General features: G+C 47.0%; 1 protein-coding gene across 1 annotated transcript in view; it reads left to right on the top strand.

Moving 5' to 3' along the window:
- The window catches only part of HTT (huntingtin), a 152,674-nt gene that overhangs the window by 115,068 nt on the left and 12,701 nt on the right, over positions 1-24,905 (top strand). The window contains exons 45-60 of the mRNA XM_069496156.1: positions 189-265; positions 1,594-1,732; positions 2,644-2,766; positions 5,177-5,390; positions 5,814-5,959; positions 7,249-7,426; positions 9,928-10,026; positions 12,953-13,140; positions 15,063-15,189; positions 17,236-17,336; positions 18,257-18,411; positions 18,808-18,947; positions 20,453-20,535; positions 22,836-22,966; positions 23,103-23,232; positions 24,532-24,687. Coding sequence (XP_069352257.1) covers positions 189-265; positions 1,594-1,732; positions 2,644-2,766; positions 5,177-5,390; positions 5,814-5,959; positions 7,249-7,426; positions 9,928-10,026; positions 12,953-13,140; positions 15,063-15,189; positions 17,236-17,336; positions 18,257-18,411; positions 18,808-18,947; positions 20,453-20,535; positions 22,836-22,966; positions 23,103-23,232; positions 24,532-24,687 — 2,187 coding nt within the window. The remainder of the gene's footprint in view (positions 1-188; positions 266-1,593; positions 1,733-2,643; positions 2,767-5,176; positions 5,391-5,813; positions 5,960-7,248; positions 7,427-9,927; positions 10,027-12,952; positions 13,141-15,062; positions 15,190-17,235; positions 17,337-18,256; positions 18,412-18,807; positions 18,948-20,452; positions 20,536-22,835; positions 22,967-23,102; positions 23,233-24,531; positions 24,688-24,905) is intronic.

Consider the following 24,905-nt stretch of genomic DNA (forward strand, 5'->3'; position numbering starts at 1 on the left):
CTGATAGAAACATGCATAACACACACAAACATGTCATTCCTTGTGTATCTGATCTTTTCTTGTATTAATACTTATTTCTAGTCTGCCTCTCACTAGGCTAATCTGTACACATCAGTTTATCCTTTTTAAGTGAGTGGAAGTTATTTTGATCCAGTATGTGTTATCTGGTTCACTGTGTTCCACTTTAGAGCAGCACGGCGCAGCTGCCAGAAGAAGAACTCAGCAGAATCCAGGAGCACCTTCAGCGCAGTGGGCTCGCCCGGAGGTAATGCCAGAAACCTTAGTTTCAGATCACCCGGGATGGAAAGGATAATAGGTTTGTATGGAAATAAATTCACAGGGCGAGAAACTGATGTGCTTTGTGGATGGGTTTACTGCAGAAGAGCCGTAATAGAAAGCCTTCCTACACTTAAAACAGCCGAATCTCATTGTATAAAAAGCAAGACCAACTGGCATGTCACATCTGTGACGTGGATGGAGGCTGCTTGCATTCCTGTGGCCGTTTGAGAGGCAGCAGTATTCATATGGCCTCTCTTCACTGCCGGGTGAAGTATGAGAGTGGGAATACAGGTCATCAGCTTTACCCTAGCAAAATCATCGCACGTAATCAAGCTGCTAAATAAGAGTTGCAAATCTGGAAGACATTACCCAATTCTTGGCATGCAAGAATTACATCTTGTTAAAATTATCTCTCCATAGCTATTTAATCACCTACTTTTGTTTGCAAAATCTTTTAGAAGCCTTTATCAGAAATCCTTATATCTCTTATGTGAGTATATTTCCATGACTGCAAAATAAATTAAAAGAAGCTTCTACCTTTTTTATTCTATGGGGGGATAATTGTGTGTGTGTGTGTGTGTGAGAGAGAGAGAGAGAGAGAGAGAATGTAACTATTATGCTGTGATTTCAGTCTGAAGAGTCCCTTGTTGAAGGTATTTTTAAATGGGATAGGGCACGGTTTGGTAGGCAGCCCACAATTTGGGATGGTTTTTTGGTGTGCAGGGCCAAGTTATGTTATAATTTGCATTATCAAGTAGTCACTCTCATAGCAGATGGTGGGAGATCAAGGTTTTTTTTGTTTTGTTTTGTTTTTAACTGTAGACTTAGTCTTCAGTCCAGATGAGGAAGATTAAAAGATTGTAAATGTCTTACTGGACGGGGTGATTCTTTTTTGAAATGATCATAAATTTGTGTAAATTATATCTTATTGGGAGATTAGATAGGAGATTATGTGCACTTGGATCTTAGAATGAATTACCTATTTTGCGTTTACTATGAATGCCTTTATTATCTGCTATACCATGTTTTGTGTGTTGAAATATTTGAGTATAAATGAAATTTATCAAAAATATTAATGGATTGTAACTGTGATAATTAAAAGTAAATGAGGACCTGAATTTGCATCATGACCTGCTTAAGTGTTGGTGAGAAAATAGCTCTGAAGAAAAACTTTTACACAAGTTGCAGCTTGCTTTAAGAAACCATTGATATTCTTTCCTTATATTGTATATTTCTAGAACCCTGGTTTGCAAAGTTGAGACTAAGACTGAAAAACTAAATTGTGCTTTAATTTAATTTATGTTTGTATTTCAGACACCAAAGGCTTTATTCCCTGCTGGACAGGTTTCGTCTCTCCACGGTACAAGACTCACTTAGTCCCTCTCCTCCAGTTTCTTCCCACCCGCTGGACGGGGACGGGCACGTGTCACTGGAAACAGTGAGTCCAGACAAAGTGAGTGTGCAGTGTTGCTGTGTGTGAGGCACAGGGTGTGCATAGAGGCACCACACTCCTCTCTCTGCCTGTGGCAAATCCAGAGTGTGCAGGGGGAGGCTCAGTAGACCCAGGATGTTCTGGTGCTTGGCCCAGGTCATTGGCAGCTTTGGTTGAGGTGTGGGGTGGAGACATTTGGGGGCCATGAAGGCCCTAGTGAGAAAGGCAGTGCTGATGTGGGACCCTAATGGCAGGAGTCGGGGGGTCAGGTAGTTAATGGGTAAATCAGAAGATGTTCGGCCGAGGCCTGCAGGGCCTCACATTGCATGGGCCTTCACACACAGGTCGACACATTTTGCCTGCTTCCCTCTCCTCACACCCTTCTGGCTTTCTGACTTCCTGTGAATTGATGCTACCACTGCCAATGACCTTGGTATGCTGTCCTCACCTTCAGTGCTCACACCTCAGGGATAGGGACCCTTTGGAGCTTTGGTAGAGCTTGGTACTCTACTTCCTGGATAGAGTTCAGTTTAAATATGAACTTAGATTTCAAAAACCAACAGCCCAGGCAAAGAAAAGCAAAGGCTCTATCCTATATTCTCAGGCTCTATGTGCTAAGTACCTCCTCTGCCCTTGGTACTGGGTGAGGGAGGGATGGTAGGTACAGTGTCACATGAGGAAGGGCAGAGGAGGGTCACTAACCCTCGGTACTTTAGCTGAGTTTAGAAGGACTCTTGGAAGTTCAGCAGGTGAAAGGGGAGAGGGAGGGGACATTCAGTCAGGTTGCAGCATCCGGAGGAAAGGACTGGTGGTATGGTGAGCCATGGCCCAGAGCAGGCTGGCAGCTGAGCCACAGTCCTAGTCCTGGGCAAGGGAAGCTCCCTGAACGCTGCCCAATGCATTCCCCTCACACACCTTTTTCTTCTTCCCAGGACTGGTACATGCGTCTTGTCAAATCCCAGTGTTGGACCAGGTCAGATTCTGCACTGCTGGAAGGTGCAGAACTGGTGAATCGGATTCCTGCCGAAGAAATGAGTGCCTTCATGATGAACTCGGTATGGCGGGGGTCGGGCGTGGGGGTGGGGGCAGGAGGTAAGGCAATCCCTGGTTTCGCTTGCCGCTGTCGAGAGGGATTTGCTTCGGCATCATGTGATCCATGATGCTTATTAACAGCACATGTAGGGAGACTCAGCTCCAGATGGGGTCAGGATTTGAGGGAACTCTAACCCAGATGAGGACAGAACAGTATGTGGGGGGTCTCTAATCCAGACAGAGAAAGGACAGGATGTGGGGGTCTCTAATCCAGACAGAGAAAGGACAGGATGTGGGGGGCTCTAATCCAGACAGGGACAGGACAGGATGTGGGGGGCTCTAATCCAGATAGAGAAAGGACAGGATGTGGGGGGCTCTAATCCAGACAGGGACGGGACAGGATGTGGGGGCTCTAATCCAGTAGAGGATAGGACAGGACGTGGGGGGGTGCTAGTCCAAATGAGGAAATCATGTTATTTCAGCCACGTTAGAATCCAAAACGAGACAAATTGTTTTTAATGCAAACTTTTATGTATTTAAAGGAAATGTGGACAGTCTCATGGTAATGAGGAAAGGTGTTGAGTTAGTATCTATTTTAATTTAGAACCTTTAAGCTGGAGAGCACGCCTTCAGTGATTAGGAGAGACAAGATGGAAATGCTTCTATTACTTACGGTCCTGGGAGTGCATGGCACACCAGAGACTGCACACACCCAGAGGGCTGGGGGAGCGTGAAGGAATGAAGTGTGGATCTGGGGCTCTCACCTTTACTGGGGTCCAGGGTGGAGAACATCAGCAGCTCAAGAGCAGAGGAGTGATTGGGCAGTTGAAAGGAGGCAGGGGTGAAATTTGAAAACACATCCATGAAACCCTTTCCCGTTATCTCGAAATCCCGCTGGCCCAAAGGCTGGGTGTATGGTGTGGGGTGAGAGCTCTTGGCCTCAACCAGAGGAACAGACACAGGAATTTACAACTAAGCTAACCGGCCAAACACCAAGTGGACACCGAGGCAGCATATGTGCCATAGGCTTTGGCACAGTGTCTTAGTGTGTGATCTAAACAATTTGTTCGTGATGTTCTGGAAGTTGACCTTTAGTAGTAAAGTAGACCCCTGGATGTAGCGAGGTTCCCGCTCCCATCCCCCCACCAGATGTAGTGAGGCTCCTCCACCCCCCCATCCACCCCAGCCCCCAGCTACCCCCCACCCCCCGCTGATATCAGAGGACACCTGTGCAGAGCTGGCCAAGGAGGCCTTGCAAAGCGTCAGCATCCGTGTCCTCTGCCCCTTTTGTGGGCCCTGTGAGAAGTGGGAGCTCCCTCAGAGGTGTGGCGCAGCTGCGGCCTCAGCAAGTTCCTTTGCAGACCTCCTAGGACAGGGAGCTGACGGGACCTCTTGGGATCTTCGCCCTGCCTCACTGGCACCAGGCGGGAATGTCATGGCACCTGGGGCAGCTCAGCATGTGACTCCAGGAATGGGCACCAGGTGCTCACAGAGACCAGTGAGGGAAAGGCAACACCGCAGTGTGGTCTGAAGGGGTATTTTTGATCAGCTTGAAAATAAGAGTTACACTAAAAAAAAGGAGAATTTGCTCAAAGTCAGTTTGCTAAAATTTAGTTTATCTTAAGATCCATATACTGAAAGCTGTTTTACTGAATGGTAAATTTGCTTGGTGTCCAATTTATTGGATTTTTTCAAATTTGCTAATTGGGTTTTAACAGCTTTGAAAGTTATGGCTGTAACAGGAAGGTTCAGTTTTGGGGACTTGATAATGCTTTTCTGAATATTAAACTAAGATTAATGTTCTGCCTGAAAAATTGGTCCCCCAAAATCCTTAAATGGCTTTAAAAAAAAAAGGTTGGCAAAACACAATAAAAGTGTCATATGAAATGCTGTTTTTCCAACCAATATTTTTGACTTTTTTATGCCTATTTTGGCTTATTTCACCTAGTTCTTGGATGGCATTAGCTTTGATTTTCTGGGGTTTTATTTATTTTTTTCTTCTTTGAGACAGAGTCTCATTCTCTCGCCTGGGCTAAAGTGCCATGTCATCAGCCTAGCTCATAGCAGCCCAAAGCTGCTGGGCTCAAGTGATCCTCCTGCCTCAGCCTCCTAAGTAGCTGGGACTACAGGTGTGTGCCATCACACCCAGCTATGATTTTCTGTTTTTATCAATTAAAATTTTGTCGTACTAAAATTTTTATTTCAAACAAATCCAAGAACATAAGAAAATACTACTTTAAAATTAAAGTACGAAAAGAGACCAGAAAATATATTTTTCTGAGCATATGTTAAATGGGATTATTTAAATATTTGTAGCAGATAGAGAATAGACTATTTTTTAAAAATATTCTTTATGATAATCTGTATTATCTCATAAATGTTTACATGATTCCTTCTTCTATTGTTTTTCTTCCTTTAATCCTCTGATTTCAGGAGTTCAACCTAAGCCTAATAGCTCCATGCTTAAGCCTAGGCATGAGTGAGATTTCTGGTGGCCAGAAGAGTCCCCTTTTGGAAGCAGCCTGTGAGGTGACTCTGGGTCGTGTGGCCAGCCTTGTTCAGCAGCTCCCTGCTGTCCACCACGTCTTCCAGCCCTGCCTGCCTTCAGAGCCCACGGCCTACTGGAGCAAGCTGAGTGATCTATTTGGTAATTAAAACAAAACCTCTTATTTTTAAAAAATGTTTCAGGGTCAGTACATCACTTTATACCAAGCAAATATACAATAAACACTGTTGATTAATATATTGAAGACATTTACAAAGGTAACCAAGAACCAATGCTGGGCTTCTTAGCTCTGAACTTCTTTTTGTTTGTTTGCCGCTTTGCTATTCATTGACATAGTCATTGACCTAGTCGGGGTTCTGAGCCCTTACGGAAGGACAAGATAGACCTCAGGGGAAATGTGGGTCCCAGAATCATATGCATCATGTTGGGGGTTGTGCAGATGTGCCCTACTGAGGAACCATGTCTTAAGCTTTCGTCAGATTCTCAAGAGTTGCTTGAACTGCCTTTCAGAGGTAAAGGCCTATGCTCACAGTTGCATCCACCCATGAAGACCTTCTGTTTCAGGGGATGCCACGTGGTATCAATCCCTGACCACTCTGGCCCGGGCCCTGGCACAATACCTAATGGTGGTCTCCAAGCTGCCCAGTCACTTGCACCTTCCTCCTGAGAAGGAGAGGGACACGGTGAAGTTTGTGGTGATGACCCTCGAGGTAAGAGGCAGCTCAGGAACTTGGAGTTTCTGTGGGGAGGGGACATGTGACTAGCTCTAGAAAGAGTAAAGCAATTTTATTTGAAAACCAAGAGCTCTGACCAGTCAAGTTCACTCTTTCATCTCATCCTGACAGTAAGTACTTGTCATTGTGCTTATCATTGTCAAGGTGCCATTTATGGGTGCCTTCACACTCTCACCTCACTAGCTGCTCACAGTGACCTTGGGGGACCAGCAAGGCGCCCCTTCTTGTCCCTACCTACAAATGTCATGTGGATCCTAATTTTAGAGACTTGAAAAGTAATAATCTGGAAAGCGTGTTGTGTTTTAAATTGATCTGGACATTTCAGACATGGGAGAATTGAACACTTGTTTTGTGTTAGTATTTATAATTAGCCCCCAAATGTGTACGTGCTGTGGATGCCTTGCCATTCCATGAGTCTGGCCTGAATCCTTAAAGAGCCAGAGCTGCACTGCCAGTCCTCAGCAGAGACACCATGGCAAGGCCCTGTGTGCCACTTGCACCAAAGAAAGGGAGGGCACCAAAAGGGGTTGAGGAGTCGCCTGCAAAGTGATGAATAAGCACGTACTGTGAACCAGGCCAAGTCAGACGGTTTGTCATCCTGTCCTAATTTTGTTTCACCGTATGGAGAAGATGGGAAAGCAAATGTATGATTGCAGCACAGGGTGCCAGCTACACTGTGCACCCACTGTGTGCAGGATGGAGTACTTCACGTGCATCGTCTTACTTGGTTCTCACAACCATCCTGTGAGATGGGCTGTGCCATTCCCATTTTACAGATGAGGGAAGCAAGGCTTAGAGAGGTTCAGTGACTTGTCTGGGTTCACTCAGCTGGGAGGTAGCCGGTCTGGCATTTGAACCTAAGTCCTGCTGTCCCTGGAACTCATGCTCTCAAATTCAGCCTCTGTGGTTGTGACAGCAGCAGCCTTGGTGCTGTGGGAGCCCCATGGAAGAGCCTTTGGCCTGGTGGCAAAGTGGCCCAGGAAAGATTTCTAGAAGAGCCCATGGCGCTGAAGGAGAGAGAGACGGCCAGAGTAGGGAGGGGTGTTCGGGCAGAGAGGGGAGCTAGAACTTTGGTGGATCAGGACTGAGCGTAAGGGAACCTGGAGGTGGCAGCTGGGGATAGCTAGGTTAGAGCTGTCCTTCTGGAAGGGCCTTTCAGTGTTTTGGGCAATTCTACCATAGCTGTGGATTGCACTACTTCCTTGAAGGTCCCAAAACAGACGGTGCGTGTAGAGGCATTCTTGAACACAGTACTTCCTTTTTAGGCCCTGTCGTGGCATTTGATCCACGAGCAGATCCCACTGAGTCTGGACCTCCAGGCAGGGCTGGACTGCTGCTGCCTGGCCCTGCAGCTGCCCGGCCTCTGGAGTGTGGTCTCCTCCACAGAGTTTGTGACCCATGCCTGTTCCCTCATCCACTGCGTGCACTTCATCCTGGAAGCCAGTAAGTGCGAGTTTGTGAACAGGTTTTTATCCTTGGTCAGTTGAACCAGTAATCAGCAACAGGTCTAGTTCACAAACATTTTTATTTTGTGCCATCTATTTGCCAGCTACTAAGTTAAGAATTGGGGGTGAAGAGTATCTTACAGTCTGCTAGAATTTAACTTGAATTTGCTTTTCTAGTCATTTTGTTCAGATTTTGGAGTTCCAGCTTTCATAAATATATTGGGATATTAATTATGAAATGTCCAGTTTCCTTAAGTATTGACAGTTGATATCCCTGACATTTGATTTTGACAGTTCTAGTTTTATATTTATTGTGAAGGTACTTCCTCAGTCTTTCAAATGTACACGTTGGCTTGTGATTATCTTTCACATTTTTCTTAGAGCAATTTTTATGAAATCATGAATAAGTCAAAATTTGTGTTACTTTTGAGTATAAGTTCCGTCGTGGAACAAATGCAGCACAGACAGCTCAAAATATCAATGAAGTGTTTGGGAAGGATGTGGCTAATGAATGCACAGTACGTTGATGGTTTGAGAAGTTCTATTCTGGTGATTTTAATCTTGAAAATGAGCCATGGGGGTGACGTGAGACCAAGGTGGGTAACGATGAGCTGAAAGCTGTAGTGGAAGCGAATCCATCTCAGCCTAGTCGTGAATTAGCAGCAAGGTTTGATATGCCTATTCCAACAATATTGGACCATTTGAAACAAATGGGCAAGGTAAAGATGCTGGATAGTTGGGTTCCACATGAATTAAACAAGCATCAGAAGAGAAATCTCGAAGCTCACCTTTCTTTGCTGTCACGACATAAATATGAACCATTTCTACACCAGATTTTTATGTGTGATGAAAAATGGATTCTTTTTGGTAATCGCAAGCGTTCGGCATAATGGTTGGATAAAGATGAGGTGCTGAAACACAGTCCAAAACCAAATATTCATCAAAAAAAGCTAATGATGTCTGTTTGGTGGTCCAGTGCTGGTATTATCCACTACAGCTTCATGAACCTGGTCCATCGATTGCAGCGGATGTCTACTGCAACCAATTGGATGAAATGATGAAGATGTGATTAAGCAGGGAGATTGGTCAGTAGAGACAGGCCAATCCTCTTGCAAGATAATGTTCGACCAAATGTCACACAAACAATGCTGCTCAAACTACAGCAGCTGGACTTGGAAACTGTCTGTCATCCACTGTATTCACCAGACCTTGGACCAACTGACTAGCACTTCTTCCAGGCTTTGGACCACTTCTTGCAAGGAAAAATATTTAATTCTCAACAAGCTGTGGAAAATGCCTTTCATGTATTTCATCACCACTCACTTTCCAGGCTTCTTTGCTGCCGGCATAAACAAGCTACTGTTAAGATGGCAAAACTGTGTGGATAGTTTAGGCACATACTTTGATTAATTGCACTGCTGCTTGTTTGAGATATAATAAGCTACATTTTTTATTTGAAATCAGACATTTCATATTTAATGACCTAATACTTCTAAATTTTATGTCCCTATGATCTTTGGTCCTAGTTGAGTGGTTCATGTATTTAGTCCTAAATGAGCATAGCATTAATAAGATTACATTCAAAAGATTACTTATTTTTTGTTAAAGTCAAAATGCATGTTTCTATACTGCATTGTAATACTAATATATTGTAAAATAAAAGTGACATTCTTTTCAAGGACAAGTATCCTCAACAAGGGTTTTAGCCAAAATTTTTAAAAATTGGACATTGTAGTTTACTTATTAGAGGGTGTTTTGAAGTTTTGTATTTTTAAATTAAACATTATAGAGTGGTGTTTTGATGTTTTATAATTGTTTTCATCTGTTCATTTGTAGTCAACTTGAAAACAAAGATCCAGGGATTAATTTTCTTTTTGAGACAGAGTCTTGCTCTGTTGCCCTGGGGTAGAGTGCAGTAGTGTCATTGTAGCTAGTGTAACCTCAAACTTCTGGGTTCAAGCAATCCTCTTGCCTCAGCCTCCCGAGTAGGTGGGACTGCAGGTGCCATCACCATGCCAGAGACAGCGTCTCACTTTTGCTCAGGCTGTTCTTAAACTGCTGAATTCAAGCAATCTTCCCATCTCAGCCTCCCAGAGTACGAGGATTCTAGGTGTGAGCCACCACTCCTAGTCCAGGGATTAATTTTTAAAAGCCAGACTTCTTGGATATTTTAGTGATGCTTTTAACAGTAATAAATTGTGAATAATGTGATAAAAAAAAACCTTCATAGTAGAGATAGCAAACAGTAGACAGTAGTGGGATTAGATATCTGAATGTAGACATACAAATCCTTGTACATTTATGATGAACCAGGAGATTGGTCCCTGAGCCTAGTATTGCCTGAAATTGTCTATTTGTCTAAAATTGCTTTTAGGAAATCTAGTCCTCATTTGACATAGTCTATCTCTTTGAATTTTTGTGAGTCTACACAAATGTGAAATTTTAAATAAAAAGAACTGATGAAAGTGTTTGAAAATTCTTTTTTTTGTTCTGTTGTAGTTGCTGTGCAGCCTGGAGAGCAGCTTCTTAGTCCAGAAAGAAGGACCAGTGCTCCAAAGGCTGTCAGACGGGAGGATGAGGTAGACTCAAACACACAGAGTAAGTCTCAGGACTGTTTTTCTTACCTCTCTTTCTTTGGGAGCTTAAAAATCATTCATAAAAGAGACTTGTAAGTGGTAAGTGTGGACTCTTGAAGGCTTACACTAGATCAGCACATTCTGTTGTTTATCCCCAATCTAAGGGAGTTTTAGTCCATGTCTTCGCAATGCGTTTCCCTTGGCTTAAATACCCTACCCCATGCATCCAGCTGTCTGGGACCTGGAAGGCAAGCCAGGGTGTCATGCAGCTGGGTAAGCCCTCCCAGGTGTGCTTCTTGCCCACAGCCTGGATCTGCACCTCTCCTCCGGGAGGTCCCCCTTCATCTTAGCATGTTCCACACTACGGCAGTTACTCTGAGCTCCTTGAGGACAGAGAATATGTCTGTCATCTTTGTGTTCTCAGAAATTAATGCTTGGCCTATATAAGCGATCAACAAGTGTTTATTGAGTTATGAATGAATAAATAGAAACACAAAGGAGCTTAAAGCTGGTGGGAATACCCACATGAATATTTGGTAAACTGAATGTCTGTTTCAGCTATCTCTTTTGGTGGATTTTTTTTTTTTTTTTTTTTTAGGAGACAGAGTCTCACTCTGTCGCCCAAGCTACAGGGCAGTAGTATAATCATAGCTCATTGCATCCTCAAACTTCTGAACTGAAGTGATCTTCCTGCTGTAGCCTTCTGAGTTGCTAGGACAACAAATGTGTGCTGCCACGCCCAGCTAATTTTTAAATTTTTTTGTAGAGACAGGGCTCCCTGTGTTGCCTAGGCTGTTCTCAGACTCCTGGCCTCAAGTGATCCTCCCACCTCAGCCTCCCAAAGTACTGGGATTATAGGTGTAAGGCACCATGCTCAGCCAATGGATTTTAAAAGAAAAATTCCTGCTTTTCCTACAGAAAAAAAATTCAACCCCATCTCTAAAAAAAAAAAAAAAAAAAAAAAATAGAAAAATTAGCTGGCGTGGTGGTTTGCACCTGTAGTCCAGCTACTTGGGAGGCTGAGGCAGGAAGATCACTTGAGCCCAGGAGTTTGAGGCTGCAGTGAGCTATGATGATGCCACTGCACTCTAGCCCGGGCAATAGAGCGAGACTGTCTTAAATATATATCTCTCTCTCCAAATCCCAGCTATTTAAACCAATTCTAGAGTAAGACATGTACTACAACTTTTCAGGTTCTTTCCTCCTCATTCTAGAGCAGACATTTTACTAATGAAATGGTGAGAATATGTTGATTGGAAGGAAAACTTTTTGGTCTGGTGACTTCCTATTCTCACCGGGGACTCCAGGCTGCTGGGGCCATTTCAACTCCTTCATCCCAGTGTCTGGGTGAGAATGCCACCTGAAGCCTGTCCCACAAAAGATGAGATATGCCTCACCTGGTGGTCATGTCCTTTTCATGGCACACTCTTACTTGAAATACCAAGAGTCTAATCTGTGCTCTGTGCTTCAAGAAACATGCCTTTTTATTCATAAGTGTGTAAATACTTTGGGTCTTTTTTGCTAGCTTTTGTGTATGCAATCCTACTCTAGATGGAATTTTCCTGTTTTTAGTCTTAAGCAGAGTGTTTTTTTCTTCTAGTTCCCTGTCCAAGGTTTTGTAGTTGTAGAGTCACCCAGAAGGAACGGCATTTTCAATGCACAGCCAGTTTTTATATGGAACTGAGGGTCCTTCAGTCTTTAGATTGTGAGCTCATGATTTCTTGTTGCCACCTGAGGAATATGAAAACATCCACCTCCCTTGCTTGGCATTTTCTAGCTAAGTGGCAGCTCAGGGAGTTTGTCCTGCGGTGAGAATAAGAACAGTACTAACCTTATAGGGTGTAAGGATTAAGTCAATTAATCCATGTAAAACACCTGGAATAAAATGTCAGTCCTGTTGTAAGTGCTCAACAGATGTTAACCTGATTTTAGTTATAGTTTGAATTTCTTGTGATCTAAAATATAGAGACATTTCAAGGGTTTGGGTCAGAATGGCAGGCCCACTGGCTAGAGTGTTTCCAGTTCAGGTTCATGTGATTGTTCCTCATGGTCGTCTTTAGGCTACTGAATTCAGTCCTGGCCTGAGGAAGAAGTTTGGTTTTTTGTTTTTTTAATCACCTTGATAGGATTTTTTTTTAAGGCTGGCCAATAAATATTATTAAAGCCAACCTCATTTCTCTTAGCTCGGGGCATGATTCCTTAAGTCCAATAAGAATTCTTTATATTAGGAAGTTGCCTAAACTGTTGAATCTCATGGACTATGGATACTGTCCATCAATAGATAATAATACATTTATCAACTCAACAAATAATTTTTTAGAGTATACAATATGCCAGACTCAAAGTGAACAAGGAATAGTCCCTGCCTTCAGGACACTGACAGGCCAGTGCTGTGGTTCTTTCTAAGAATGTGGAGTTTTCCTCAACATTCTGCCTCAGGATTTCTATCAGAACCCCACCCCCAGCCCATTAAGCACCCCTATCCAGAGGAGACAGTGAACCAGGGGTTACAACATGGTTCTTTGCATACTAGCTTAGGGGCAAGCACAGAGTCCTGGGAGACCCCCAAGGAAGCCAAAGAGCAGGAGAGGCATCCTGAAGGAACTTTCGAACTGAGGGCCACAGGATTGCATTCAGGTATTAGCAAGCTGCTGCTGGCTGCATCATGGACAGTGGACAAGAGGGCTGGGGACTGAGGCAGGAGTTCAAGTTCAAGACCATTGCAGCAATCCCGGCAGAAATGGAGAGAATCACATGGTTTAGGTAGATATGCAGGAGGTAAAATGTGCAGGCCTTCAGGGACCGGCTCAAGTCCAGGTGGACTCCACATGCTGGTCTATGCATTCTGTAGAGGTCATGCCTTCTGCACTGGGCACACAGAGGAGGGGTGGCAGGTTTGGAGTGTGTTTGGACAGAAAGTCCTTTCTTAATTGCGGTTGCTTGTTCAGATCCTCAGTATATCACCTCAGCCTGTGAGATGGTGGCAGAAATGGTGGAGTCTCTGCAGTCAGTGTTGGCCTTGGGTCACAAAAGGAATAGCAGCATGCCAGCATTTCTCACGCCGGTGCTCAAGAACATCGTCATCAGCCTGGCCCGCTTGCCCCTTGTCAACAGCTACACACGCGTGCCTCCCCTGGTGAGTCTGGCCGTTCCCTTGCAGAAGACGAGACTAGAGTGAAGGGCACAGGCAGCCCCAGGTTGGGCACGCTCCAGAAGTGAGAAGGAATCTCCTTTGCTCAGACGCCTTTCTGTGGCCACATGTCTCCTTGCCTGTGGTTTTGACACCTGTCTGGTTTCCTCAGGCATGACATAGTGGTAGATCATAGAAATACTGGGTAGGACATTGTATCACTAAATGAGATTTTATCTACCACTGATGGATTAGTGTTGGATGAGATTCTTAAGTAATTATACCAATTTGTATAATGGCAGACCAGCAATTATACCCCCTCAAGTAAGTATTTTCCTCTAAAAGTGGTCACCTTTGGAGATTATTCATGCATTTTTGGCACAACTACTTTTATAATTTCTTTTTTGAAATTGTCTTCATAATCAGTTAAAAATAGGCAGTCTTGATTAGGATTCTTGTTTCGGGTAACATAAAGAGCTTAGCTTGAGGAAGGTGCAGGTTGATGAGGGGTGGACTGCGCTTTCCCCAATGAAATCACATCAGCCTCCCAGGCTGCACATATGTTAATAAGGTGAGGGATGTATTCCTTACTGGCAAGATTCCTCCGACAGACCAAAAGGCTGACCCCTGGCAAGGTTTGAATCAGTAGGACCGGTTGGCCAGAACACAAAGCCAAGTCCCCAGGGAAGGTGCTTATTTCTCTGTGTGCATGTATGTGTTCATGCATGTGAGACTCTGGGGAGCTTGCACTGGGGAAGTAGTACTTGCTCAACTTGGAGGGATGAGGAAGGTTTTGCCCTGGAGGATAAAGGTATTCCAGATGGCAGGCTCATTCCAAGGAAAAGCCCAGTGTCCTGGCCATGCTAGACAGTTGCTGAGCAGGGAGTCGCAGGCTTTCTGGGAGGAGAGCAGGAGGACTTGCTGGAGAAGCAGACTGGCATTGCTGTGCAGTGTGCTCTCAGCTCTCTTCTCTGTGTGCCAGGAGTCATGCAGGTTCAGTGGCATCTGGTTCTGAGACAATAACTGCTCCTTTGGAGGGGCTCAGGGAGACCACGCAGGAGGGCGCAGCCTAGAGGTCACACTGTCTGGAATGCCCTTGAGGACACACTAGCACAGGCTGCATGCTGTAGATAAAATTCCTCCAGCAAGCTCTGCAGCCATACCGGGGAGTGCCCTGGTCTGGAAGGCAGCTGTGACAGGCACCATAAAGCCTCCCTCTGGACGTGCTCCATTGGGTTTGCAAGGGACATAACAGATGCAGAGACTTTGCTGAGGTGAAGTGAGAGATGAGATGACCATTATCACAGAGCCCTTTGGCCCACAGACAGACTGTGAATCTGGGGTGGGGCTTCCAGCCTGGGTTCATTTGGGTCCTCTATCACCTCGTGGAAGGGATGTCAGCTGAGCCTGCTGCTGAGCAACATTCTGTGCACGGTGCTTATCTGAGCATCTCATGGACATGAGCTGAACTTCATGGAGTTTGCAGAAATGGACAGTGTGGATCTTTTTTGTGCCTGCTTGCCAGTAAATGTTTATATATGAGGCTGAACTTTACTTAATGCTTGCCTTTAATTGGGCACACGGTGTGTCTATAACTCCTGCCTACAACCTCTCCGGCACCTCCCGGGGAGCAGCCAGCCTGCGTGGGGTGTGCGGCAGCATCTGGAGAAGGTGGCCCAGGGAACAACATAAGGGCAGGGAAGGCAGACTCAGGGCATGCTTGATGCGGAAGGGGGGCCTTGGGCCAAGGAGTCGGAGCTGTGTTCTGGGGAAGGTAGTGCACTGGCGCTTGGAAGGTCTAGGGGCACATGGAGGCAGCTGGCTCAGGAGGGAGGCTCGGCCAGGAGCAGTGGCGTTTCTTGGTTTCCTCATGATGTGGCTGTCCTGACTCGGTTTATGTAATGTTATTTCTTTTTTTATCTGCTCAGGTGTGGAAACTTGGGTGGTCACCCAAACCGGGAGGGGATTTTGGCACAGCATACCCTGAGATCCCCGTGGAGTTTCTCCAGGAAAAGGAAGTCTTTAAGGAGTTCATCTACCGCATCAACACACTAGGTACTCTTGCGATCTCTCCTTCAGGGTCACACACCTACCGTGAGAAAACCCAAAGCTCCAGGATTGGGCTTGTCTCATTTGATTCCAAAAACTATTTGGGGCGTGAGAATGATCAAAACCTACGTGAATGCATTTTGCAGAGTATACAAAACTCCTTACTACAGTGAGAAATTAGCTTCAAGTTCCTGTGTGTGTGTGTGTGTGTGTGTGAGAGAGAGAGAGAGAGAGAGAGAGAGAGTTTAATCCCAGGGGTTTTTTTCTACCAGGCTTCTTTGAAGTCAGGAGAGGTGTACATGTGATTGATAACATGAAGCCAAATTGTATCTTCATGTTATGCACTTAAAGCTAGACAATGGCAGTGATTGTCTTGGAACATTTCCTTGTGTTCCTAGTCTGGTGTCATCTTCTCAAATGTGGAATGAGCAGATGGGGGCAGATGTTAGTTCAGGTCTCTCCGCACCCACCTTCCTCTGAAACTGGGATGGTAGAACATAGAGAGTCAGCCATTGACGCAGACAGTCCTGGCTCTGCTACGAACCCTCTTACAAGTCATTTAACCTCTAGGACCCTCTGTTTTGTTGTCTGTAAAATGGGAACCATGCCTATCTCATGCTTTCTGCTTTCTGAAGAACAGTGTAAGTTGTCCCTGTTTGTCCCCATTTTATGACTAGAGGTATGCTTTCGTGGTGGGATTGTAATCAGTACGTTCTCAGTGGCTGTGTCCTGCTGTAAGAGCAGCATGGCACCAACTCCACTGCTAGATCCACCCCTTTCCCTCAGGCTTCTGCAGATTTTGTGTTTATTTTGATTCTGGAAGGTTCTAGCAGCACACACCTTTTTGCCCTCCTCTTTCCCCTTCAGTCAACTAGACAGTTCATCACCCTGTCCAAAATGAAACCTGAGCAGGACTCTAAAGCCAGATACCTCAAGGAACTTTTCTTCCTTCTCTCCTTAAAGGTTGTTATCGGGTAGCCTCCTGGTCTCTCCCCCTTACGTGACACAAGCTCCCTTTCTTACTTAGGCATCCTCATTCTTGAATTGCCAATTAGACATGAATAACCCAAGGCAAGCCTACAGTCTTTTCCTGCTATTTACCTTTGCTCTTGCCCATTTTTTCTTTGTCCATTTTTCATATTGCCTTATGTAAATTGTCATACCTATTTGTCAATATGTGTATCTGTCTATATCTAAATCTGTCTCCTGCCACCCTTCTGTGTCTGGTTTACCAAGAAGACCCTGACGTTCAGTGCTCTAATTCTCCATCCTCAGCACCACATCCTGTCACTCTGGGCTTGCCATGAGTGACGTGGCCACCACCTGACAGGCCATGGTGGGGACCTTAAGCACAGCCCTCAGAAACAGCATGCATCAGATGCCACTTTGAATGTAGCTCACTGGTAATGACCCTTGAGAAGGGTCTGTTAGACATGCTCCCACTGAATACTTGTTCCTATCTAGATACATTCTTTTTTATCTGTTCTTCTAAATAGGGTCAGAGAAACCATTGCTTTGACTTTTTAATTTTTAACAGCTTTACTGAGATAGAATTCACATACCACACAATTCAGCCACTCAAAGTGGACATTTTGGTGGTCTTCAGTGTTACTCACAGAGTTGTGGGGCCAGCGGCACAGTCTCAGGGCTGGACTCTAGGAAAGACTTTTATCCCCTCTGGGGAGTGGGGTAGAAGTGGCTTTAACCCTGCTTAAGTGTAGCCTGCATGGTGGTCCCTGCACTGTCCCTGTGTCTGCACAGCTGGAGTCGACCCAGCTGCCTAGGCCTGACTCCGCCCTCACCACGCCCTTGTCACGTGGCTCCAACAGCAAAGCTGACTTCAGTATGCTTCAGTTTCCTCAGTAATAAAATGGAGAGAATATTCTTCTCTACATCCAAGAACTGTTGTGAGGATTAAAGTGGTCACTGTATGTGGTGCCCTTGGTGCACTGCCAGTTCCAGAGGTAGTGCTATGTCTGTGTAGCTATCAACACTCGTTGACAGGTTGGAGAAGGGGTGAAACTCTGTCTGATGTCACATTTGCATTTCTAGGGTGGACCAGTCGTACCCAGTTTGAAGAGACATGGGCCACCCTCCTTGGTGTCCTGGTTACTCAGCCCCTCGTGATGGAGCAGGAGGAGAGCCCACCAGAAGTAAGCTGCACGTGACCCTGCCTTCGCCAACTAGCAAACAGGCAGCAATGGCAGCTCGTAAACCTTTGCTGGTGGGCAAAAGGAAGGCAGCAAGCTAATGCTTTTCTGTCTGGCCTGACTTTTAAAAGGGCAGCCAGATCATGTCTTGACTGATGTTCCAGAGCAGGGACCATTCTCCCTGGGCTTTGGGTCTGAGATTGCCAGTGGCTGGAGTGCATTTTATTATGGTGCGTTCCATGTTAGGTTCAGAAAGATTGTGCCCTTTCTTGAGTTCTGTTTGTTTATCAATACTCAGAGAAGTATGGGTTGAAGTAAAATGATAAGGCATTTTATAAAGGCCATGTGTAGTACCTGGGTTTTTTTTAAATTGGTTTTCAGAGATTTTATTAGGCCTCTTGAAGTGTTAATGTACATTATGCTAATATGATGTTAATAACAACCACGCTCTGGTGAAGCAAAGCCCAAGGTATTGAAAGTCATGGATTGTGAGTCCTTGCTTCTGATAGAAGGTGTGGTATGAACTTGCAGAAATGACAGTTCACGGTGTAGATATGTCATTAAGATTGTCTTTAAATTTATGTGTAGAAACTAACAGGTTGTCATATGCAATACCTATAAAATTAATGAGGAAACTTAAGGATAATTTCTTAAAAGTAATTTACATTTGGAGTTTTGTGCCCATAGGAGTCTGTGCTTTGAAAAGTGGACATTTGCTCATCAAATTTATTTCAAGGCACAGATGTGTGGAGGCGCTGCCCTGTGCCTGGTGAACATAGGCTGACAGGAGTCCCCTCGTAGCACTTAGGGCTTCTCTTCCTCCCTACGAGTCTGTGGCCTGAGGGTTCTGTGCAGAAGTAGCAGCAGAGCTGGTGGTGGGAGCCTTGCTGCTCATGCTGTTCGTGTGTGGGCTGTCCTTCCAGGAAGACACGGAAAGGACCCAGATCCACGTCCTCGCCGTCCAGGCCATCACCTCGCTGGTGCTTAGTGCGATGACCGTGCCCGTGGCTGGCAACCCGGCTGTGAGCTGCTTGGAGCAGCAGCCCCGGAACAAGCCGCTGAAAGCTCTTGATACCAGGTTTGCCTGAGTTCCCCTGTGTCTCCATGGTATAGCCGGTGCCCGGGACAGTGAGGTTCCCCCCTCAGGTGACCAGCAGCTCCACCCAGGCCTCTGCTTTATTGCCAGAATTAACAAAAGCACTGTGCACGTGGCCTTGCTGCAAGAGGTGCAGATCCACAAGTGAATTCATGGCCAGTCCAGTTGAAAATGCAGTGTAGGCTTGCGTAGGGGTTAGTATTCAGGGGCAGACCCTGATAGAACACCCACACAGGATTCATGGACTCACTTAGAAAGTGAGTTTTGTCTGGTATTGCACCAGGTTCCTTTTGGCCAAGCAGAGGGCAAGTTCAGTGTTTTTCACTTGTACGATTTTGAGGGAAGTAAGATATTCTTCACCCTTGTTCTGGATGTTAGGTTTGGGAGGAAGCTGAGCATTATCCGTGGTATTGTCGAGCAGGAGATTCAAGCAATGGTTTCGAAGAGAGAGAACATTGCCACCCATCACTTGTACCAGGCGTGGGATCCTGTGCCTTCTCTGTCTCCGGCTACTACAGGTACCTGGGGAGGGGCTGTGGACGTGGCAGGAGCACATCGGGAGTGCGAGTGTGGCTCGCATCAGACGTTGTGGTGCTAAGTGTGGTGCCCAGTTCATAAGCAGGAGTCTCATTCAAGAAAATCTCACAGTCTTGAGGAAATATTAATAAAATCTGTAATGATCTAGAAGCATGGCCTCTTGCCAGTAAAGTTGTGGGAAGAAGCAAAAGAGTTCCCAGAGGCTGACATATTGGCGGCCTGCACGAGATGTAAAAGCCAAATTAGTCACTCACATTAAAAAATCAACAGAGTTCATCTAAACAGTCTGAATCTCTGATTCTCATGAGAAATCCTGCGTGGCAGGAGCAAGCCTGTGTTCTCTGACAGCCCCGTGGGCCTGGGGCACGCCTGGGTCTGAGCTCCTCGCGCCCCACACCTTTGTCATCTCCCTGGGCCCTGTGTGCCATGCTGGTCAGGTGTTGGGACTCCACACAGTCATCCCAGCTGTGTGCCTGCCTGTGACAGGCACTGGAGTTTGTCACTCTGCGTTAAAAGAAGGGAATCTTCTGGGTTTGGTTTTTTTTTTTCAATGTACATTTTTTGTTGAATAGACAGTATTTTAGCGTAGTTTTGTGAGTCCCTAGTTTATTAGGAATTTAAGTTTAAGCACCTCAAAGGCTTTACTTGCAAAAGGTTCTGTATGGAAGTGTGGTGTATTACGTGCCCCCAAACATTTATTAAGGCATTGAATTAAACCAAGCACTGTGAACTTGGATGGCCACGGACCCAGCCCTCAGAGAGCTTAGGGGCCAAAAGGGCCAATGAAAAATGGCCTGTCGTAGAAGGCAGAAGAGGGGGCTCTGGGGAGGCACAGGGGGACAGCTCCTGAGGCTCCAGGGCAGCAGGTGCTTCCAGGGAAGGGGGGATAGGGAGGCCCCTTGGGGGAGCTGGGGCTGGTGTCCAGGTTTGGGGCATGCCAGCAGAGAAAAGTGAAGAGGTCGTTTGGCCTGGGGCACAGAGGGTATGAGAGGGACCTGGGGGTATCATCCTATACCCTGCTCCTGCTGGGTACGCCTGGACAGCCTGGGTGCCCAGGCAGGGTTCCAGAAGGTCCTGTCCAGCAAAATGGTCATCTGGGCCCCACAGAGCACTTGCCTGCTGAGATTGTTGCCTTGCCTGCCATGCTGACTCTGTTAAGCTTTTGCCACTCAGCCCACAGCCAGTTCCCAGGGAGAACCATTCCTCAGGGCCCAGGGACAGGACAGAGGGGTGGGGAAGTGAGGAATGAGTGATGAACACTGCAGTCTTACTTGTTACAGAGAACAAGTGACAGTCCAGTTTGCCTGCCGGCCCTGCCAGCTTGACGGATTATACAGTGACAAGGGGAACCCTTAGGCCCCTGGGACTCTGCACAGCCTGGGCCATCTGGCCAGTGACGAGGGCCCGCAGCTCAGTGCTGGCGCCGGACGGGCCTGCTTGCTTGCGGGCGTGTGCAGGGTGGTGCTCATGGTGCTGTTCTTCACAGGTGCCCTCATCAGCCACGACAAGCTGCTGCTGCAGATCAACCCCGAGCGAGAGCTGGGGAACATGAGCTACAAGCTCGGCCAGGTCAGTCTCACAGCCCCCACATCCCAGCCTTGGCCTTGGTTGTCAAGTGGCCACTTAACATATCTGGGAGAAGAGTTAAATGCAGAGGAAGTTGTACTTTTGTTTTTCTTTATATTCTTTATTTCAAAAAGGTTTTAAGATATTTCATATGTACTGATAGAGATGTGTCTGAAATTTAAACAGTGAGATGGTGTGATTTAGCCTTTAGGAAGAACCAGGAGAGACGAGGGTGAGGACGTAGAGTGGAGTCGGCTGAAGGGCTCAGGTGGAAGTGGACACCACGCGGGCCCCTGCTCTGATGGACCACAGATCTAGCCAGGACTCTGCTGGCTCCGAGGGGAGCGCCATGGCACGGCTCGCAGCGTGCAGACGGATGCTCAGCCACTTCTGGGCAGCTTCCATTGGTCTGCACTTCAGGCATCCCGGCACACGGTGGCACATGCCACGGGGCAGGGGGTGTGTGCGCGAGCACTCACAGAAGGGCCAGGCTGCACTGACTGACCCACATCCCTCTCTCTGCTCACTGCCGTCTTCCTCTCACTGTGTTGCTGGTTTATTTAGAAACCAATTGTGTAGGACAATTAGCTTTGTTTCAGAAGATAGTGGGTTAGGAGTGTTTGGAAACAGCTGTTAGTTCTGAGAGTTTCCTATTCTGAGCTCCCAGTGGGCAACTTTGTCAGCAGTGCCCCCAGGGTGTCCCGTGTGCCTGTCCCTGTCCCCTGCCTGCAGGGCATTCCTCTTTTCCAGTTTGCTGCCTATTGACTTCAGTGAGCAGGAAGCAGGGAGCTGCACCAGCTTATGTTTTTCTAGACTTAGTTGGAAAAGAGGCCACAAGCTCTTCCGTTCTTTCACCTTTTATAGAGAAGTTTCTCCCCCAGAGTAAGTGAAAGTGGTCATTGGAAGGTGATGTAGATTTATGGAGGGAGGTGTGTTTCTTAGGGCAGGTTGTACGTGAGGCCTATGGCTTATTGGGTGCCCACGGCCATGTCCTGGGGCCCCTGACGCTGGGTGTGTGCTCAAGCTGTTTCCCTAAGTCCGTCTCCTTCCCTCAGTGTTTTCCTCCACATCCAGCCCTCTGCAGGCTCAACATAGTGGCTAAAATACAATTTCACCCCTGCCGTCTCTGGGATGTTCAGCCTCCCAATGCCACTGGACTGAGCCACTGCTGGCTTTGGGGCCAGAGGGGGCAGAGGGTTGGTTGGTGGGGAGTACAGGGGATGCTCTTCTCAGCCTGAGAGTGGCTTCTGCAGACTCACAGCCTGCCTGCCCACTTGCTTACCACACGCTGCTGGGTCAGTGGGAGAAATGGCTGTGTATGCCGAGAGCAGGAGTTGGGGCTGGGGTCACCAATTTTGGAGGACAGTTTTCTAGAGGACCAGGCAGAAGGGAGGCCCCACACACTATGTTGACTGCATGGCGGCTTTAGATCTGGAGCACGGAAGTCTAGCCCCTGCTCGGCCTGGCCCCTCTGTAGGGATGGGGTAACTACCTCTGCCAGCCACCATGTCACCCTCCTGCTGGGTTCCTCCTCCCTTCCCAGCCCGCCATCTCCAGAAAAGGCACATTACCATTTGCATTCTCGGGAGATTTTTTTGTTGTTTTTTGGGGGGTTTTGTTTTGTTTTTGTTTTTTGAGATGGAGTCTCGCTCTGTCATGCCAAGTAAAGTGCAGTGGTGTCAACCTTGAACTCCTGGGCTCAAGCAATCCTCCTGTCTCGGCTTCCCAAGTAGCTAAGACTACAGGTGTGCACCACCACACCTGGCTAATTTTTTGTATTCTTGGTAGAGACAGGGTCTCGCTTTTGCTCACGCTGGTCTCGAACTCCTGAGATTACAGGCGTGAGCCACCGCACCTGGCCCTAGGGGTCTTTTTAAAGCAAGTAGTTTAGACAAATGGGGTTTCTCACCACGATGCTAGCTAGAGAGGACCAGAGTTGAGAAGAAGCCCCCGTGCCGGTTCCATGTTTCCCAGGACTTCATGCAGATGTCACTTAGGAGCTAAAGCATCCCTTCGTAGAGCTCTTTCCTTCACCCTCCTCAGCTGCTACTGTGGGTCGACTGCCTTCTTCTAGATCTTTAGCCTGAGGTTGGAGTGTTCTGGCAGCAGTGAAGCCCCCACCCCACCTGCTCTTTTGGCTCTTCTGCCCATAACCTGCTGGGCCTGAATGGCCCCTGCTAAGGGACAGGCCATTCAAATGGCAGAGGGGTGTGCTCGGTCCAGCGGGCCCAGGCTGCACCTGCCCATGAGAACCAGATGCCTTCACCCCAAGCACTGACTCGAGTGTCCTATTCCTGTGGCAGGTGTCCATACACTCTGTGTGGCTGGGGAACAACATCACACCCCTGAGGGAAGAGGAGTGGGACGAGGAAGAGGAAGAGGAGGCAGACATCCCTGCACCTTCATCACCACCCACGTCTCCAGTCAACTCCAGGTTTCCCACTGGCATTTTTCTTTTTTATAGAAATTTTAAATTTCTTATTAGTGATTCGATTTGTTTGGGATGCTTCCTGAAATGAACCTCTCATCTCATGTACGGGGGAAAAAAACCCATCTCGCACATTTTGCAGGAAGCACCGGGCTGGAGTTGACATCCACTCCTGTTCCCAGTTTTTGCTCGAATTATACAGTCGCTGGATCCTGCCATCGAGTTCAGCCAGAAGGACCCCAGTCATCCTGATCAGCGAAGTGGTTCGATCCGTAAGTTTGCCTTCCTGTCCTCCCTCACACGTGCCCGTGCCCCTGTGTCCCCCTACACCACATACAGATTATAATCTCTTGGAATTTAGAAAGCAGCTCTTACAGGTTGACAGATTAGTATTTCGCAAATTGGCGAAGGAACGGTTTTTTCCATTTCCGATCCAGGGCAGGTTGGTACTCTTAAATACAGCGAAGGCATCCTGGGCATGCCACGTTGCGGCCGGAGTCCTGACGGCTCCTGTCCGCTTCTGTTCCTCGCCTCTAGGGCCTGTGGCAAGCGCAGTCCTGAGGCTCGGGCCCCACTTCTTTTTTTTTTTTTTTGGGACAAGGTCTTATTCTGTTGCCCTGGGTAGAGTGCAGTGGGGTCATCATAACTCACTGCAACCCCAAACTCCTGGGCTCAAGAGACCCTCCTGCCTCAGCCTCCCGAGTAACTGGGACACAGGCACCATCACGCCTGGCTAAGCAGGCCCCACTTCTGAGAAGCACCCGTTCCAGACTGTGGGTCCAGGGTCCTGCTACTCTTCTGTTAGTGAGGACCCCAGAGGCATCTGTTTCTGTGGGTTGTGTCTATTAGGATCTATAGGATTGGAAATAAAAATGGAGAAGTTTTAAGAATAGTTGCTCACTAATCCATTTGAAAATAATGATACTTTTTTAAGACTAGTGAGGGAGATTTACATTTTTGTAAATCTTTTTGATATCTGGCGTATTAGAAGGCAGCTGCGGCCTCCAGGGAAGGGCAGCGCTGCCTGCAAGCACACTCCCCAGCATGGGCGCTCGGGCCCGGTTGAGATCTGCTGTTAGTTGTAACGTGGAGAACTGAACGTCAGAGAAGGGAGTGCTGGGGAGATGAAGAGAGTAGTTGGCAAAGCATTTATTTCTGACACAGACAACTGCCCATTTCTGTCTTCGCAGGGGTTTTGAGGGCCTGTCCCCATACACTATAGGAAGGGCTTGGTATTTTCAAAAATAATAAACGTAGCTCTTTTCCGTTGTGGCTGCTATGGGTGAGTGACACCACGCGGGTGGAGCTGAGACCCCAGCTTGCTGCCCCTGTCTGTGGTGTGCATGGAGAGACTTTAAATCTGACGTTCAGTGACTGGTTTTTTTTCATGTTTTGTGTTTACCCTGTATTTTAGGTTTCCAGGTTCTTATTGGTTTCTTTTTCCAGTCAGGGCTCCCATAAATTCCCGAATTCTCTTCTGTCTTGGATATTAGAGCAGCATTTTTGATGTGTTACTTACATTCTAATAGCACAGTTCTCCCCCTTCCTATCCTAATGTTTCGTGTCTCCAGCTTCTAGTGGTCTCAGACTTGTTCACTGAACGCAATCAGTTTGAGATGATGTATTCGACGCTGACAGAACTGCGGAGGGTGCACCCTTCGGAAGATGAGATTCTCGTTCAGTATTTGGTGCCGGCCATCTGTAAGGCTGCTGCCGTCCTTGGCATGGTAAGCGAGAGCTGGTGTGGAGGCGGAGGCTGCCTGTGCTGATGCTGCCCGGGCCCACTGTGCCTTGAAACCTGGTGTTGGCCAGACGGGCTGGGCCCAGCCGTGTCCTTCAAAGGCCCATCCTGAACTAAACTCCCACAGCACATGTGAGCCGCAGCACTGTCAGCCGGAGAGGATTCAGTTACTGTCAGTGCCGTTCCACAGGCCACCGTGACATG

This window comes from Eulemur rufifrons, chromosome 20 (assembly GCF_041146395.1).
Source record: "Eulemur rufifrons isolate Redbay chromosome 20, OSU_ERuf_1, whole genome shotgun sequence".
In the NCBI taxonomy this organism is placed as follows: Eukaryota; Metazoa; Chordata; class Mammalia; order Primates; family Lemuridae; genus Eulemur; species Eulemur rufifrons.